This window comes from Delphinus delphis, chromosome X, assembly GCF_949987515.2.
Source record: "Delphinus delphis chromosome X, mDelDel1.2, whole genome shotgun sequence".
NCBI classification, from domain to species: domain Eukaryota; kingdom Metazoa; phylum Chordata; class Mammalia; order Artiodactyla; family Delphinidae; genus Delphinus; species Delphinus delphis.
Genome location: NC_082704.1, coordinates 78868451 through 78883754, shown reverse-complemented (window position 1 = coordinate 78883754; position 15304 = coordinate 78868451). Strand labels below are relative to the sequence as shown.

At 39.4% G+C, this 15304-nt stretch overlaps 1 protein-coding gene across 1 annotated transcript; it reads right to left on the bottom strand.

Annotated features, from left to right (window-relative positions):
• Positions 1-3651: 3651 nt before the first annotated feature.
• On the bottom strand, positions 3652-7151 carry SPIN3 (spindlin family member 3). Its single transcript, XM_060001937.2, has 2 exons — positions 6939-7151; positions 3652-6582 (listed from the first exon to the last, which is right to left on the bottom strand). Exon 2 carries the CDS (start codon positions 6578-6580, stop codon positions 5804-5806), a length of 777 nt encoding a protein of 258 aa, XP_059857920.1. The 5' UTR covers positions 6581-6582; positions 6939-7151; the 3' UTR covers positions 3652-5803.
• Between the last annotated feature and the right edge of the window lie 8153 nt (positions 7152-15304).

Genomic DNA, 15304 nt, shown 5'->3' with positions numbered 1-15304 from the left:
TCACATTTCAGTAATAGAATTTCTGGACTATATTCACTAGTTAAATGTCACTGGACATTGCTAAATATAAATGTTTACTAAAAGAATGTGGGCTGTAGCCTCTTGGAAACTAGATGGAATTCATTTTTATTAAGTACCTGCACTGCACTATTATATGCTAAGAATATAGCTTCTCATTTAGTTCTCAATAGCACCGAGTAAGGTAAGGATTATTACCTGCAATAGTAGGCTTAAAAAGATTAAGTCACTAGAGCCGAATCACAGAGCTAGTGGAGCCTGGAATTATGCCCATTCTATTGATCTCATTGTTTCTCCTACTCTATACTCTTTTGGATCCCTCAGATCTAGGCTTCTTAGGCAAAGTTCAAGCATACTATATCCATAGTGGAAACTGGCCTATCTGAAAACAGCGAGGAAAGAAAATGGAGGTTTCTTACCTTAGTTATTGGTTGTCTGAAATCCTAGTTGAAAGAGACCTGAGAATCTGGAAACTTGTAGGATTAGAAAAGCCAAATTCCTTATCTCAAACTAAGCTTTGTGAGAGCAATGGCAAGGAGACAGACTTACAAGGAAATAAGATTGGGGTCAAGAAAATCCTAATTTCCTAGACCAATGTTTCCTAATCAGTATTGATGATAATAATAAGAATCACTTGGAATGTCTGGTCGAGGTTTTCCAGGTCCCCCTATTCCCCTGCCAAGAGATTTTGATTTATTAAAACTAAGGCAAGGTTCAGGAGCTTATATTTTAGCAAGCAGCTGATGTAAATTTATTATCAGGTAATTTAAGGAAATAACGATTCTGGCCTCACTCGATTGACACCTACAAGTTAGTGATTCTCTTTATGGGATCCCAGGACCAGAAGTATCAGTCTCCTGTGTGAACTTGTTAGAATACATAAATCCTTGGACCCCACACTAGACTTACTGAATCAGAATTTCTGTTGGTGGGCCCCAACAATCTGTAGTTTAACAACCTCTTCAGGTGATTCTAACATGTGCTAAAGTTTGAGAACTACTATATTAAAGGGACTCCAATCCTGGCCAACAACAGCAAATACTCATTATTTAAACCCAGAACAACTCCTAGACACAAGAAATGGCATAAGATGAAGCAGAGAGTTAAAGCTGTTCATCCCCAAGAAAGTGCATCCACCCAAGATATGTCTCCAAGGGAGACCCTCTTAGAGAACAAAAAAGAGGCTGGCTGACCAGAGGACTCATTCTACTGCTAGGGCAGAGTCCTTGTCTAACAGATTATGAAATATGCTTTGAACCAGAAACTACTGTGTATTGCTTCCTGTTTCCTCCCTTCTTTCAAATGGTAGTTTTTATTATATTTCTCTGGTTATTTCTTCACAATTGTATATGGGGTATGTTGGAGTGAAGGTTAGTTTGTAATTTAACTACAGGTGACAAGACTGCTAGGATGATGGATCTGAAGATGTCTGCAGATCAACTAGAGATCCTAAACTTAATGTTAAATGTAGTAACTGGATAAGACTTTAGGTTTTTCCCCTTTGAAGACATAAATTTACTACATGTAGGTGTGAACATTTTTGAAAGTGGATATGTGGGAAGAAAGGTGTTCATGGATGCTCACTACCCAAAGGAAGAAGCTATACTAGACATTTGTGATTGGTTCATGGCATTCACTCCTCATGCTCTTGATTTCACTAGGAATCCATTTGGTTCTAGGGAGATATATTTTAGGGTTTAGGGATGGAACACATGCCCTGGCTAAGCCAATCAGTGCATTTCATCCATGAGACTTCAGTGGTCTAGGTATGTGACCTAAGCCAGTTCAGAATGCATCACAGGACATAGGTTATTTAACTTTCTCTAGACTGGAACTGCTGTGGCCTGGACCTGCTGGTCTAATTTTGCTCCCATGAGGAAAGGCAGCCTGAGAATGTAACTGAAATACTGAAGAGGGAAACTCATAACAAATCACAGACACTGAGCCTGAGCCCCAATCAAACTGTGCCTGAAGCCCATCTAACTTTTGGATTATTTTAGTTACATGAGTCAATAATGCTTGGTAACTGTTTAAACATGTTTAACAGGGGTTTCTTGTTATATGCAGAAAAGCATTCTGTCATAAAGGCAAACAAATTTGCATATGGCAGTAGATGTCAGTGTAAGTTGGAATAAAAAAATGATTGTTCATTTCAATTTTGAATAACTGATTATAGTACCTTAACTTTTTCCACAGCTTCAATTTATAGTTGATTCCCCCTTTAAATTCCCTCAACAAAAATATACTGGCCTCAAGGAATTCCTTCCACAAAATCGATCATGTTTACATACATTTCACATTCTACTAGTCAGAAAAATTTACCTGGCAGAAATTGTTGGTTTTCAGGGACATGTAAGTTTTCATTAAACTAGGTTGGGGTATGGAAGTCCGAATTAATCATACCTCCTTCCCTTACAGATTCTGAACCAACTAAAAAATATACACAGTAATCAAAGAGGGATTAAAATACCAGCTTTAATATATTGTTAAATGAAAAAGAAAAATTCATAACAGCATGTATAGTATGCCACAATTTGTATAAAAATCTGATACACACATATATAATATACTTGTAAATACATGGATTATCTCCGGAAAAATACATAGTAACTGGTAAGAGTGGTTATCTTTGGAAATTGGCGCTGAGGTCAGGGGTGGGAAAAAAGGAAGGAGACTTACTTTATACTGTATATCCTTTTGTACTGTTTGATTTTTACCAGAGGTGTGTGTTTTTGTCCAAAAATGATTTATAAGTTAAAAATTTTTAAAGAATAAAAATAGATACCAGCTTTATTGCTGATAGGTCTGGACTGGAGAACACGTTTTGGACCTAAGCCTGAAATGAACTTTTACCCCAAGTGTAAAGACAATGGATCCCCCCACCCCAGAGGGTGAGAGACGTCTACAGATTAGATGTTTACCCAGCCATGTAGTGAAGGACTGTAGTTTTTTCCATATCTTTCTGTGAGCAATGAGCTCAAGAGCCAAGAGGGCCCTAAGTTGCATATCCATAATAACCTTTTCTCAAGTTCACCAAGTTATTTCTCCTCCCATTTGGGAGATGGGTAGAAATTTTCTTCCAAATATTTTTGAGAGGCACAAGTCCTTTTGTTTCTTGGCCAGGAACATGGAGAGAGGCAGAGGATAGATCCTATCATACCATTGGACATTTCTGTCCACATTGTCAATACCCAAGACAAACAGGGCTTGGCTGTCCTTTCGGGGAAGACCAGCAGTATCTTAGGAATGTCCTGCTCCCTCTTGTGTAAGACTGGTAAGCAGTTCTGCTTTTGCCCCAGAAGGCTCTGAAATAAGTCAAACTAAAACAGTAATTAAATTAACTCTAAGGCTACATTACACCCCAGGTTGAAAATTCACTCACTATTTTATCCCCAATTTATAATTATGTCCAGCCACATTATCTGACATAGCTTAAAAGATTATACAATAAGCCCTAAAGGTAGCATTAAAATACTACAAATAATACAATATCAACAACATAATGAAAATGCCTTAATTTGAACTGTATGAAAATCACACCAACTATTAAACTCCAAGGGAAAAATGAATGCCCCCAATTAAATTTCTATTTTAAAGTCCAAAGGAATTAAAGTCCAAAATTCTGCCTTCCCCAATTTCTTGGTTTTTCTGATGTCAGCCATACAGATCTCACAAAGATGTCTGGACAGATATGGGGTTCCTTCATCAGCTGTAGCCTGGGCTGTCTTCCTCTTGATTTGGTGTAGTTCCTTCAGAACTTCAGGAGTTGAATTAATCTAACCCCACAATTGCATGTCATACATATATGTCATACATTAAGAGTCCACAGGGTCAACAGGACATAAGATTATCACAGTGTCAGCCTCACATCCAAAAACTTAGCAAGCACACTAATCCTCAGCCTCTAAAACAGATATCTCAAGCAAATTTATGTCCCCAGGACTTAGTAAATAGGGTAATACAGACCCACATTGCTGTTGTCAATCAAATATCTGAGCAGAGACTTAGTGGCATCAAAAGGAAGAAACATAGACAGAGAAAACATGGGAGAAGAGAACACTTTCTTGGTTTCATCCTCAGCAGGATGCCAGTCTGTCTGTGCCAGTAGTCTGGACTCCATGACCTGTGAACTTAAACTAATTTGGAAGATATTTCCCAAGTGGTTGATTGTACTGGCATGAGTCCCAGCCCCAAATATGCAGAAGTCCATGGCCTGTCTGTTATTGCTAATGGAGCTTCTATCAGAAACCCAATGAGAATGCATTGACTTTGGCCGGGTGCTTCTCTCCAAAACCCTGCTTATTTTTCAACATTTTCTTTCCTAGTTAACTTTCCAAAGTTAACCTTCACTAATGCCTTCAATAATGGAAGGTACAAGGCCCACTCCATTACTTATTTTTCTGCTGAAGTAGGGCTCATCCTTATCTGCACATGAGTTTCTTAGGTCCAGCCAAGAAACAGGATAAAGTTGAAAAACAAAACACTAACAAATATCTATTAGATTTCTATCTACAAATGACAGCATTAAAAACATCATTAAGCACTTAGAAAATCATTAAGTCTATTGATCATCTAGCACTGATTCTAATCTCTGTGTTCCTCAGTCCTATTAGGACACCAGAATAAATGAGCTCACCAGTTCCTACAAGGAAGCAAAGCCTATTTTCAGCTTTTCTTAGTTCTAGCAAGTGCATTGCCCACCTCATATGCTGGGACTCAGAAGTCTTCTAAGAATCAAATGAAAACCTAATTTAAAATTTTTCAAAGCGTCCTTCTTGGTATAGGAAAGAAATCTGTATCTCAGCCTGATTCCAGATTTTTGCTCCTTTATATTGAGGTCCTAGACAGATCTGCCAACCCTTGCCAAACCTGGCCTTTATCCTGTGACTGAGGACTAGAGCTACAGCCCGGCCTAATGCTCTATTGGGCTGGCAAAGCCCAATTGTGCTAAAGTCTGCCTGCACAGCCTTTGTCTGTAAAAACCCACTCCTTGTCTGCAGGTACCAGCCAGAGCTATTGTAGACAACAGAAATCCTAATGCCATTAATGACCAACCGCGATTTCTCCACTTGCGGTTTGGTTCCCAAATGCTTGCCCTCTTAACAATTTTGTAAGGTTTCTCAGCCTATGCTTATGTACTAAAGTGCAAAATAATTACCCTCTTGATTTCCAAACCAAGTTTAGTAATAGGTACAAGAATCAGAAATGGAACAAAATATTAGCCTTACTTTCATTATAGTTAGAATTTAAAATGCAACTTAGACAGAAGACCAAAATAAGCTTCCCATTCCTCCCCATATTAGACTTTTGAAGGGGAGGGGTTGAATTGCAAAGACACTAACCCAGCCAGCCCTAAGGGGAGGGTTGAATTGCAAAGAAATTTATCCAGCCAACCACATTGCATATCTCAGGAAGCTTCACACTTCAGTGAGTGCAGATTGTCCAAATGCCCAAAAGAATGAGGCAAGAGGTGTTCAGCTACCTTTAGCCTATTAACACCACCCAAGATAAAAATATGGGCCGATGGATGTCAGACTTTACCCCTCTCACTAATTAGCTAAGTCAATCATTCTTCTGTGGGGAGGAACCGGTAAAACGGTTGGAGATAAAGGCAAAAGGTTTCTTCAAAAAATGTCTGAGAGGGTGGAAGTTCCAATTTTTTGCCAGGCAAAAGTGTGAAAAAGGGGGAGAATATGGTTCTTACAAACTGTAAAGCAATCCAGACTTCTTGTGTGTTCAGATTTTACAAACAGTCTCACATATTTGGCAAATTTCAAAATGACCTCTAAGATGTTTTTACCAAATCATAGACATAGATATGGAAATCATCATCAAATTTGATGAAGTACACAGAGGGTTTTGCTTCCACCTGATGAATGACCATGCCAGTTCTCTTGGAGCCATCCTCCTTGGCATATTCCACCTGTTTGCCTACTAGGCTGTCTATGACTTCTCCTGGCTCCCTCTCTGCAAGAGGAGAATCATTGGAATCTGGAAGGATGTGTAGGTCACCATCTTTATAATCATCTAAGAGCTGGTACATATATAATACAGGATCTTTCTCATAGGTAATGTAAAACCATGTGTTCATGACAGGTGCCTGAGCTAAGACCATCCCCCTCCATTCATTTTTGGAACCTTCCTCTGTCTCAAAAATATGTTCCACTGCTTTGCCAATCATAATTTCTATCAAGTGTGTATCACTGATTCTAGATGATGCAACTCTATTAGGAAGGATTTCAAGTGATGACACTCTTTCATCTCTATGAAGTTCCAATCCATAAACACAGTCAAATCCATCATATTTGATAAGATACAGAGAGGGATTTACAGGTACCTGATCCAGAACGGTTCCCTTCCACTGTGTTAGAGGTTCATCTCCATCTTTCCATCCGTGCCGAATTCTGCAGCCTACGATGTTCCTCCGATGCTGGGAGGTGGGTCTGCTCCTATGCTTCTTGTGTGCAGCCTTTCTCTTCATCACGGTCACAGACACACTGGCATGTCCTGCGCCTGTCCTGGACCGCTGCCCTGCAGCTGCTTTTCCGAGCGGGGTCTTCATGCCTGCGCGGAGCACAGTAGCAAGGAGGACCAAGAAAGGAAATCAAGAAAAAATAAATTCAATGCATGACACGATGAACTTTTTCTCCTAATTAGTGCATTCTGTGCACCCATGCCTAAGTTTTTCCCGAAAGCTATGCGGAAAGGCTGGAAATCAAGGCATTCTGGCTGCGTGCCTGCAGTAACCTTCCTCCCCAGCTAGTTCAGGCTATGGTAGCGTGAAGGAGTTGCGGTTACAGTCAAAGAAATAGGGGGCACCCCCCCTATTCCTCCCGCCCTGCGTCCAACACTGTCCAGGCCAGGGGACACAGATTCCCCCAGGCCGGGGATAGCGGGCCTCGCGTGCCCAAATCGGGCACCTCGCTGCTGCCTCCGCGGTGAGCCTGTGTCAAAGGAGGACCAGCAGACGACGAGCCAGGTGCTTGCAAGAGCTGAAAGGAAGGATCCTTAGGAGAAGAGCGTGTCAAGTGGGCTGCTGGACAGGCAAACAGGATGGCGGCAGTGTCTCCAGCACTCGGCTCGCGGGCCCTCCGCTCCCTGTTGGCAGCAGCAGCCCCTCTGCCACATCAGGTTCCCACCAGCCGCTGCAGTCGCCGCAGTCTCCTCCCTCTTTTCCGTATAGCACAGCTTCCGGCCAGGAGAGAGGCCTCCCCTTCCTGCCCAGCAAATCACCCGCCCACCGGCCCCCCCTCCCCGCACCTCGCCCGCCAACTCTCTTGTCCGCCCCTGTCCTGGGCCTGGGAGGCGCTCTTTGGTTCCTTGCCCCGCCCCTTTCCCAAAATCTGGAGCCGCCTGGCCAACAAATCCCCTCCCCAATCGCCTTGCGCCCCCTCTTCAGTTCTGGGCCCCCAGTCTCCCCACCCCCACCCTTATCCTTACCTCAGTACCCCTGATCCATCTGCTTTTCATCCTCCAGGAATTTGCCCTTTCCTTTCCCCTTGTAATTCTGGAGTTATTCTTTATATACAGAAAACTGTCTTTTCTGTCATTTAAGGGAATTTGAGGTAGGAGAGAAATGCACTAGTGCTCAGTCTGCCATCTTGACCCAATCTCTCGGTAATTTTTACTGACTTGTACTCCCGGACTTGTTGAGGATAATTTTTTTTTTTCTTTTTCACTGATTGCACAGGAATTGTATGGGCAATGTGGGCACGGTGTACAGTTTAGCAAATTGACATGAAGAAGAAAATAATCAACTATAAACCCACCTCCCATTCCACAAGGCTCATAGTCAAATATTAACACTTTCCATTGCCTTGCTAATACGCTCTTACAAAGCTGGGATAATTTTGCATATGCATTTTCATGGCATGCCCTTTTCCATATAGAATAAGTGTTTAATCAGGTTATGAGATAGTGTCTGAAACATGATTTATAGTGGCTTCACTAAAATCAGCACAAGGATATTTTCACAGTTTAACCATTCCTTCCCACCTTCACATGTTTAGTTTTTTTTTATTTATTTTATTAAAAAAATTTTTTTAACATGTTTAGTTTTTTAAAAAAATACTTATAAAATGATGCTTGCATATGAATGATTAATCTGTTCTTTTGAACAGAATAATCTAGACGCAAACTTATAATGAAAACAATTATTACAGTTATAACAAGAAATTAGTGTCTCAACACTGTGAGATCATAAATCTATGGAGAAAGACTTATATTAGAAGAGATTCAAACATTTTTGTTTTCATTACAGCCATGGTAGTGGGTGTGACGTAATATCTCATTATGGTGTTATTTTTTTTTTACATCATTTTTTTCCTTAACATCTTTATTGGGGTATAATTGCTTTACAATGGTGTGTTAGTTTCTGCTTTATAACAAAGTGAATCAGTTACACATATACATATGTTCCCATATCTCTTCCCTCTTGTGTCTCCCTCCCTCCCACCCTCCCTATCCCAACCCTCTCGGTGGTCACAAAGCACCGAGCTGAACTCCCGGTGCTATAGGGCTGTTTCCAACTACCTATCTATTTTAAGTATGGCAGTGTATATATGTCCATGCCACTCTCTCACTTTGTCAAAGCTTACCCTTCCCACTCCCCATTTCCTCTAGTCCATTCTGTAGTAGATCCGTGTCTTTATTCCCATCTTACCCCTAGGTTCTTCATGACTTTATTTTTTTACATCTTTATTGGAGTATAATTGCTTTACAATGGTGTGCTAGTTTCTGCTTTATAACAAAGTGAATCAGTTATACATATACAAATGTTCCCATATCTCTGCCATCTTGCATCTCCCTCCCTCCGACCCTCCCTATCCCACCCCTCTAGGTGGTCACAAAGCACCAAGCCGATCTCCCTGTGCTATATGGCTGCTTCCCACTAGCTATCTATTTTACGTTTGATAGTGTGTATATGTCAATGCCACTCTCTCGCGTTGTCACAGCTTACCCTTCCCCCTCCCCATATCCACAAGTCCATTTTCTAGTAGTCTGTGTCTTTATTCCTGTCTTACTGCTAGGTTCTTCATGACATTTTTTTCTTAAATTCCATATACATGTGTTAGCATACGGTATTTGTCTTTCTCTTCTCACTTACTTCACTCTGTATGACAGACTCTAGGTCCATCCACCTCACGACAAATAGATCAATTTTGTTTCTTTGTATGGCTAATATTCCATTGTATACATGTGCCACATTTTCTTTTTTTTTTACATATTTATTGCGGTATAAATGTTTCACAATGGTGTGTTAGTTTCTGCTTTATAACAAAGTGAATCAGTTATACATACACATATGTTCCCATATCTCTTCCTTCTTGCGTCTCCCTCCCTCCCACCCTCCTTAACCCACCCCACCAGGCGGTCGCAAAGCACCGAGCTGATCTCCCTGTGCTATGCGGTTGCTTCCCACTAGCTATCTACCTTATGTTTGGTAGTGTATATATGTCCATGCCTCTCTCCCGCTTTGTCACAGCTCACCCTTCCCCCTCCCTATATCCTCAAGTCCGTTTTCTAGTAGGTCTGTTTCCTTATTCCTTTCTTACCCCTAGGTTATTCATGACATTTTTTTCCTTAAATTCCATATATATGTGTTAGCATACGGTATTTGTCTTTCTCTTTCTGACTTACTTCACTGTGTATGGCAGACTCTGGGTCTATCCACCTCAATACAAATAGCTCAATTTCATTTCTTTTTATGGCTGTGTAATATTCCATTGTAAATATGTGCCACATCTTCTTTATCCATTCATCCGATGATGGACACTTAGGTTGCTTCCATTTCCTGGCTATTGTAAATAGAGCTGCAATGAACATTTTGGTACATTACTCTTTTAGAATTATGGTTTTCTCAGGGTATATGCCCAGTAGTGGGATTGCTGGGTCATACGGTAGTTCTATTTGTAGTTTTTTAAGGAACCTCCATACTGTTCTCCATAGTGGCTGTACCAATTCATATTCCCACCAGCAGTGCAAGACTGTCCCCTTTTCTCCACGCCCTCTCAGGCATTTATTGTTTCTAGATTTTTTTGATGATGGCCATTCTGACCAGTGTGAGATGATATCTTGTTCTAGTTTTGATTGGCATTTCTCTAATTCCTAAGGATATTGAGCATTCTTACATGTGTTTGTTGGCAGCCTGTATATCTTCTTTAGAAAAATTTCTATTTAGGTCTTGTGCCCTTTTTGGAGTGGATTATTTGTTTTTTGCTAATGAGCTGCATGAGCTGCTTGTAAATTTTGGAGATTAATCCTTTGTCAGGTGCTTCATTTGCAAATATTTTCTACCATTCTGAGGGTTGTCTTTTGGTCTTGTATTTTTTTTTTCAGTACGCGACCCTCTCACTGTTGTGGCCTCTCTCGTTGCAGAGCACAGCCTCTGGATGCACAGGCTCAGCGGCCATGGCTCACGGGCCCAGCCGCTCCACGATATGTGGGATCTTCATGGACTGGGGCACAAACCCGTGTCCCCTGCATAGGAAGGCGGACTCTCAACAACTGTGCCACCAGGGAAGCCCTTTTGGTCTTGTTTATGATTTCCTTTGCTGTGAAAAAGCTTTGAAGTTTCATTAGGTCTCATTGCTTTATTTTTGTTTTTATTGCCATTTGTCTAGGATGTGGGTCAAGAAGGATCTTGCTATGAATTATGTCATAGAGTGTTCTGCCTATGTTTTCCTCTAAGAGTTTGATAGTTTCTGGCCTTACATTTAGGTCTTTGATCCATTTTGAGCTTATTTTTGTGTATGGTGTTAGAGAGTAATCTAATTTCATACTTTTATATGTACCTGTCCAGTTCTTCCAGCACCACTCACTGAAGAGGCTGTCCTTTCTCCACTGTGCATTCCTGCCTCCTTTATCAAAGATAAGATGACCATATGTGCATGGGTTTATCTCTGAGCTTTCTGTCCTGTTCCATTGATCTATATTCCTGTTTTTGTGCGAGTACCATACTGTCTTGATTACTGTAGCTTTGTAGTATAGTCTGAAGCCAGGGAGCCTGATTCCTCCAGCTGCATTTTTCATTCTCATGATTGCTTTGGCTATTCGGGGTGTTTTGTGTTTCCATACAAATTGTGAAATTTTTTTGTTCCAGTTCTGTGAAAAATGCCAGTGGTAGTTTGATAGAGATTGCATTGAATCTGTAGATTGCTTTGGGTAGTAGAGTCATTTACACAATGTTGATCGTTCCAATCCAAGAACATGGTATATTTCTCCATCTATTTGTATCATCTTTAATTTCTTTCATCAGTGTCTTATAATTTTCTGCATACACGTCTTTTGTCTCCTTAGGTAGGTTTACTCCTAGGTATTTTATTCTTTTTGTTGCAATGGTAAATGAGAGTGTTTTCTTGAATTCACTTTCAGATTTTTCATCATTAGGGTATAGGAATGCCGGAGATTTCTGTGCATTAATTTTGTATCCTGCTACTTTACCAAATTCATTGATTAGCTCTAGTAGTTTTCTGGTAGCATCTTTAGGATTCTCTATGTAGAGTACCATGTCATCTGCAAACAGTGACAGCTTTACTTCTTCTTTTCCGATTTGGATTCCTTTTATTTCCTTTTCTTCTCTGATTGCTATGGCTAAAACTTCCAGAACTATGTTGAATAAGAATGGTGAGAGTGGGCAACCTTGTCTTGTTCCTGATCTTAGTGGAAATGCTTTCAGTTTTTCACCATTGAGGATGATGTTGGCTGTGGGTTTCTCATATATGGCCTTTATTATGTTGTGGAATTTTCCCTCTATGCCTACTTTCTGCAGGGTCTTTATCATAAATGGGTGTTGAATTTTGTTGAAAGCTTTCTCAGCATCTATTGAGATGATCATATGGTTTTCATCCTTAGGTTTTTTAATATGGTGTATCACGTTGATTGATTTGTGTATATTGAAGAATCCTTGCATTCCTGGAATAAACCCCACTTGATCATGGTGTAGGATCCTTTTAATGTGCTGTTGGATTCTGTTTGCTAGTATTTTGTTGAGGATTTTTGCATCTATGTTCATCAGTGAGATTGGCCTGTAGTTTTCTTTCTTTGTGACATCCTTGTCTGTTTTTGGTATCAGGGTGATGGTGGCCTCATAGAATGATAGGGAGTGTTCCTCCGTCTGCTATATTTTGGAAGACTTTGAGAAGGATAGGTGTTAGATCTTCTCTAAATATTTGATAGAATTCACCTGTGAAGCCATCTGGTCCTGGGCTTTTGTTTGCTGGAAGATTTTAAATCACAGTTTCAATTTCAGTGCTTGTGATTGATCTGTTCATATTTTCTATTTCTTCCTGATTCAGTCTTGGCAGGTTGTTCATTTCTAAGAATTTGTCCATTTCTTCCAGATTGTCCTTTTTATTGGCATAAGGTTGCTTGTAGTAATCTCTCATGATCTTTTTTATTTCTGCAGTGTCATTTGTTACTTCTCCTTTTTCATTTCTAATTCTATTGTTTTGAGTCTTCTCCATTTTTTTCTTGATGAGTCTGATTAATGGTTTATCTATTTCGTTTATCTTCTCAAAGAACCAGCTTTTTAAATTGCTCTTTGCTATCATTTCCTTCATTTATTTTTCATTTATTTCCGATCTGATTTTTATGATTTCTTTCCTTCTGCTAATGTGTGGGTTATTTTATTCTTATTTCTCTAATTGCTGTAGGTGCAAGGTTAGGTTGTTTATTCAAGATGTTTCCTGTTTCTTAAGGTAGGATTGCATTGCTATAAATTTCCCTCTTAGAACTGCTATTGCTGCATCCCATAGGTTCCGGGTCGTCGTGTCTGCATTGTCATTTATTTCTAGGTATTTTTTGTTTTCCTCTGTGATCACCTCATTATTAAATAGTGTATTGTTTAGCCTCCATGTGTTTGTATTTTTTACAGATCTTTTCCTGTACTTGATATCTAGTCTCATAGCATTGTGGTTGGAAAAGAGACTGGATACAATTTCAATTTTCTTAAATTTACCAAGGCTTGATTTGTGACCCGAGATATGATCTATCCTGGAGAATCTTCCATGAGCACTTGAGAAAAATGTGTATTCTGTAGTTTTTGGATTGAATGTCCTATAAATATCAATTAAGTACATCTTTTTTAATGTACCATTTAAAGCTTGTGTTTCCTTATTTATTTTCATTTTGGATGATCTGTCCATTCGTGAAAGTGGGGTGTTAAATTCCCCTACTATGAATGTGTTACTGTTGACTTCCCCTTTTATGGCTGTTAGTTTTTACCTTATGTTTTGAGGTACTTCTGTGTTGGGTGCATAAATATTTACAATTTTTATATCTTCTTCTTGGATTGATCTCTTGATCACTATGTAGTGTCCTTATTTGTCTCTTCTAATAATCTTTATTTTAAAGTCTATTTTGTCCAATATGAGAATTGCTACCCCAGGTCTCTTTTGGTTTACATTTGCATGGAATATCTTTTTCAATCCCCTCACTTTGAGTCTGTATGTGTCTCTAGGTCTGAAGTGGGTCTCTTGTAGACAGCATATATATGGGTCTTGTTTTTGTATCCATTCAGCCAGTCTGTATCTTTTGGTGGGAGCATTTAATCCATTTACATTTAAGGTAATTTTCAACATGTATGTTCCTATTCCCATTTTCTTATTTGTCTTGGCTTTGTTATTGTAGGTCTTTTCCTTCTCTTGTGTTTCTTGCCTAGAGAAGATCCTTTAGCATTTGTCATAAAGCTGGTTTGGTGGTGCTGAACTCTCTCAACTTTTGTTTGTCCGTAAAGGCTTTAATTTCTCCATCAAATCTGAATCAGATCCTTGCTGGGTAGAATAATCTTAGTTGTAGGTTTTTCTCCTTCATCACTTTAAATATATCTTGCCAGTCCTGTCTGACTTGAAGAGTTTGTGCTGAAACATCAGTTGTTAAACTTATGAGGATTCCCTTGTGTGTTATTTGTTGTTTATCCCTTGCTGCTTTTTCAAAATTAATTTATTTTTTTACATCTTTATTGAAGTATAAATGCTTTACAATGGTGTGTTAGTTTGGCTTTATAACAAAGTGAATCAATTATACATATACATATGTTCCCATATTTCCTCCCTCCTGCATCTCCCTCCCTCGCACCCTCCCTATCACACCCCTCCAGGTAGTCACAAAGCACTGAGCTGATCTCCCTATGCTATGCGGCTGCTTCCAAGTAAATATCTACCTTATGTTTGGTAGTGTATATATGTCCATGCGTCCCTCTTGCTTTGTCGAACCTTCCCCTTCCCCCTCCCCATATCCTCAAGTCCATTCTCTAGTAGGTCTGTTTCTTTATTCTTGTCTCACCCTTAGGTTCTTCATGACATTTTATCCCCTAAATTCCATATATATGTTTTGGCATATGGTATTTGTTTTTCTCTTTCTGATTTACTTCACTGTGTATGACAGACTCTAGGTCAATACCCCTCATTACAAATAGCTCAATTTCGTTTTATTTTAAGGCTGAGTAATATTCCATTGTATATATGTCCCACATCTTCTTTATCCATTCATCCAATGATAGATGCTTAGGTTGTCTCTAGGCTATTGTAAACAGAGCTACAATGAACATTTTCATACATGACTCTTTTTGCATTATGGTTTTCTCAGGGTATTAGCCCAGTAGTGGGATTGCTGGGTCATATGGTAGTTCTCTTTGTAGTTTTTTAAGGAACCTCCTTACTGTTCTTCTTAGTGGCCATACCAATTCACATCCACACCAGCAGTGCAAGAGTGTTCCCTCTTCTCCACTCCCTCTCCAGAATTTATTGTTTCTAGATTTTTTGATGATGGCCTTTCTGACTGGTGTGAGATGATATCTCATTGTAGTTTTGATTTGCATTTATCTAATGATAAATGATGTTGAGCACTCTTTCGTGCGTTTGTTGGCAGTTTGTGTATCTTCTTTGGAGAAATGTCTATTTAGGTCTTCTGCCCATTTTTGGATTGGGTTGTTTGTTTTTTTGTTATAGAGCTTCTTATAAATTTTCAAGATTAGTCCTTTTTCCATTGTTTCATTTGCAAATATTTTCTCCCATTCTGAAGTTGTATTTTCATCTTTTTCATGGTTTCCCTTGCTGTGCAAAAGCTTTGCTGTTTCATTAGGTCCCTTTCGTTTATTTTTGTTTTTATTTCCATTTGTCTAGGAAGTGGGTCAAAAAGGATCTTGCTGTGATTTATGTCATAGTGAGTTTTGCCTATGTTTTCCTCTAAGAGTTTGAAAGTTTCTTGCCTTAAATTTAGGGCTTTTATTCAGTTTGAGCTTATTTTTGTGTCTGGTGTTAGGGAGTGATCTAATCTCATACTTTTA

What these genes read in the sequence shown, in the direction of transcription:
- SPIN3 (XM_060001937.2), bottom strand. Translation starts at nt 6,580, where the DNA reads ATGAAGACCCCGCTCGGAAAAGCAGCTGCAGGGCAGCGGTCCAGGACA.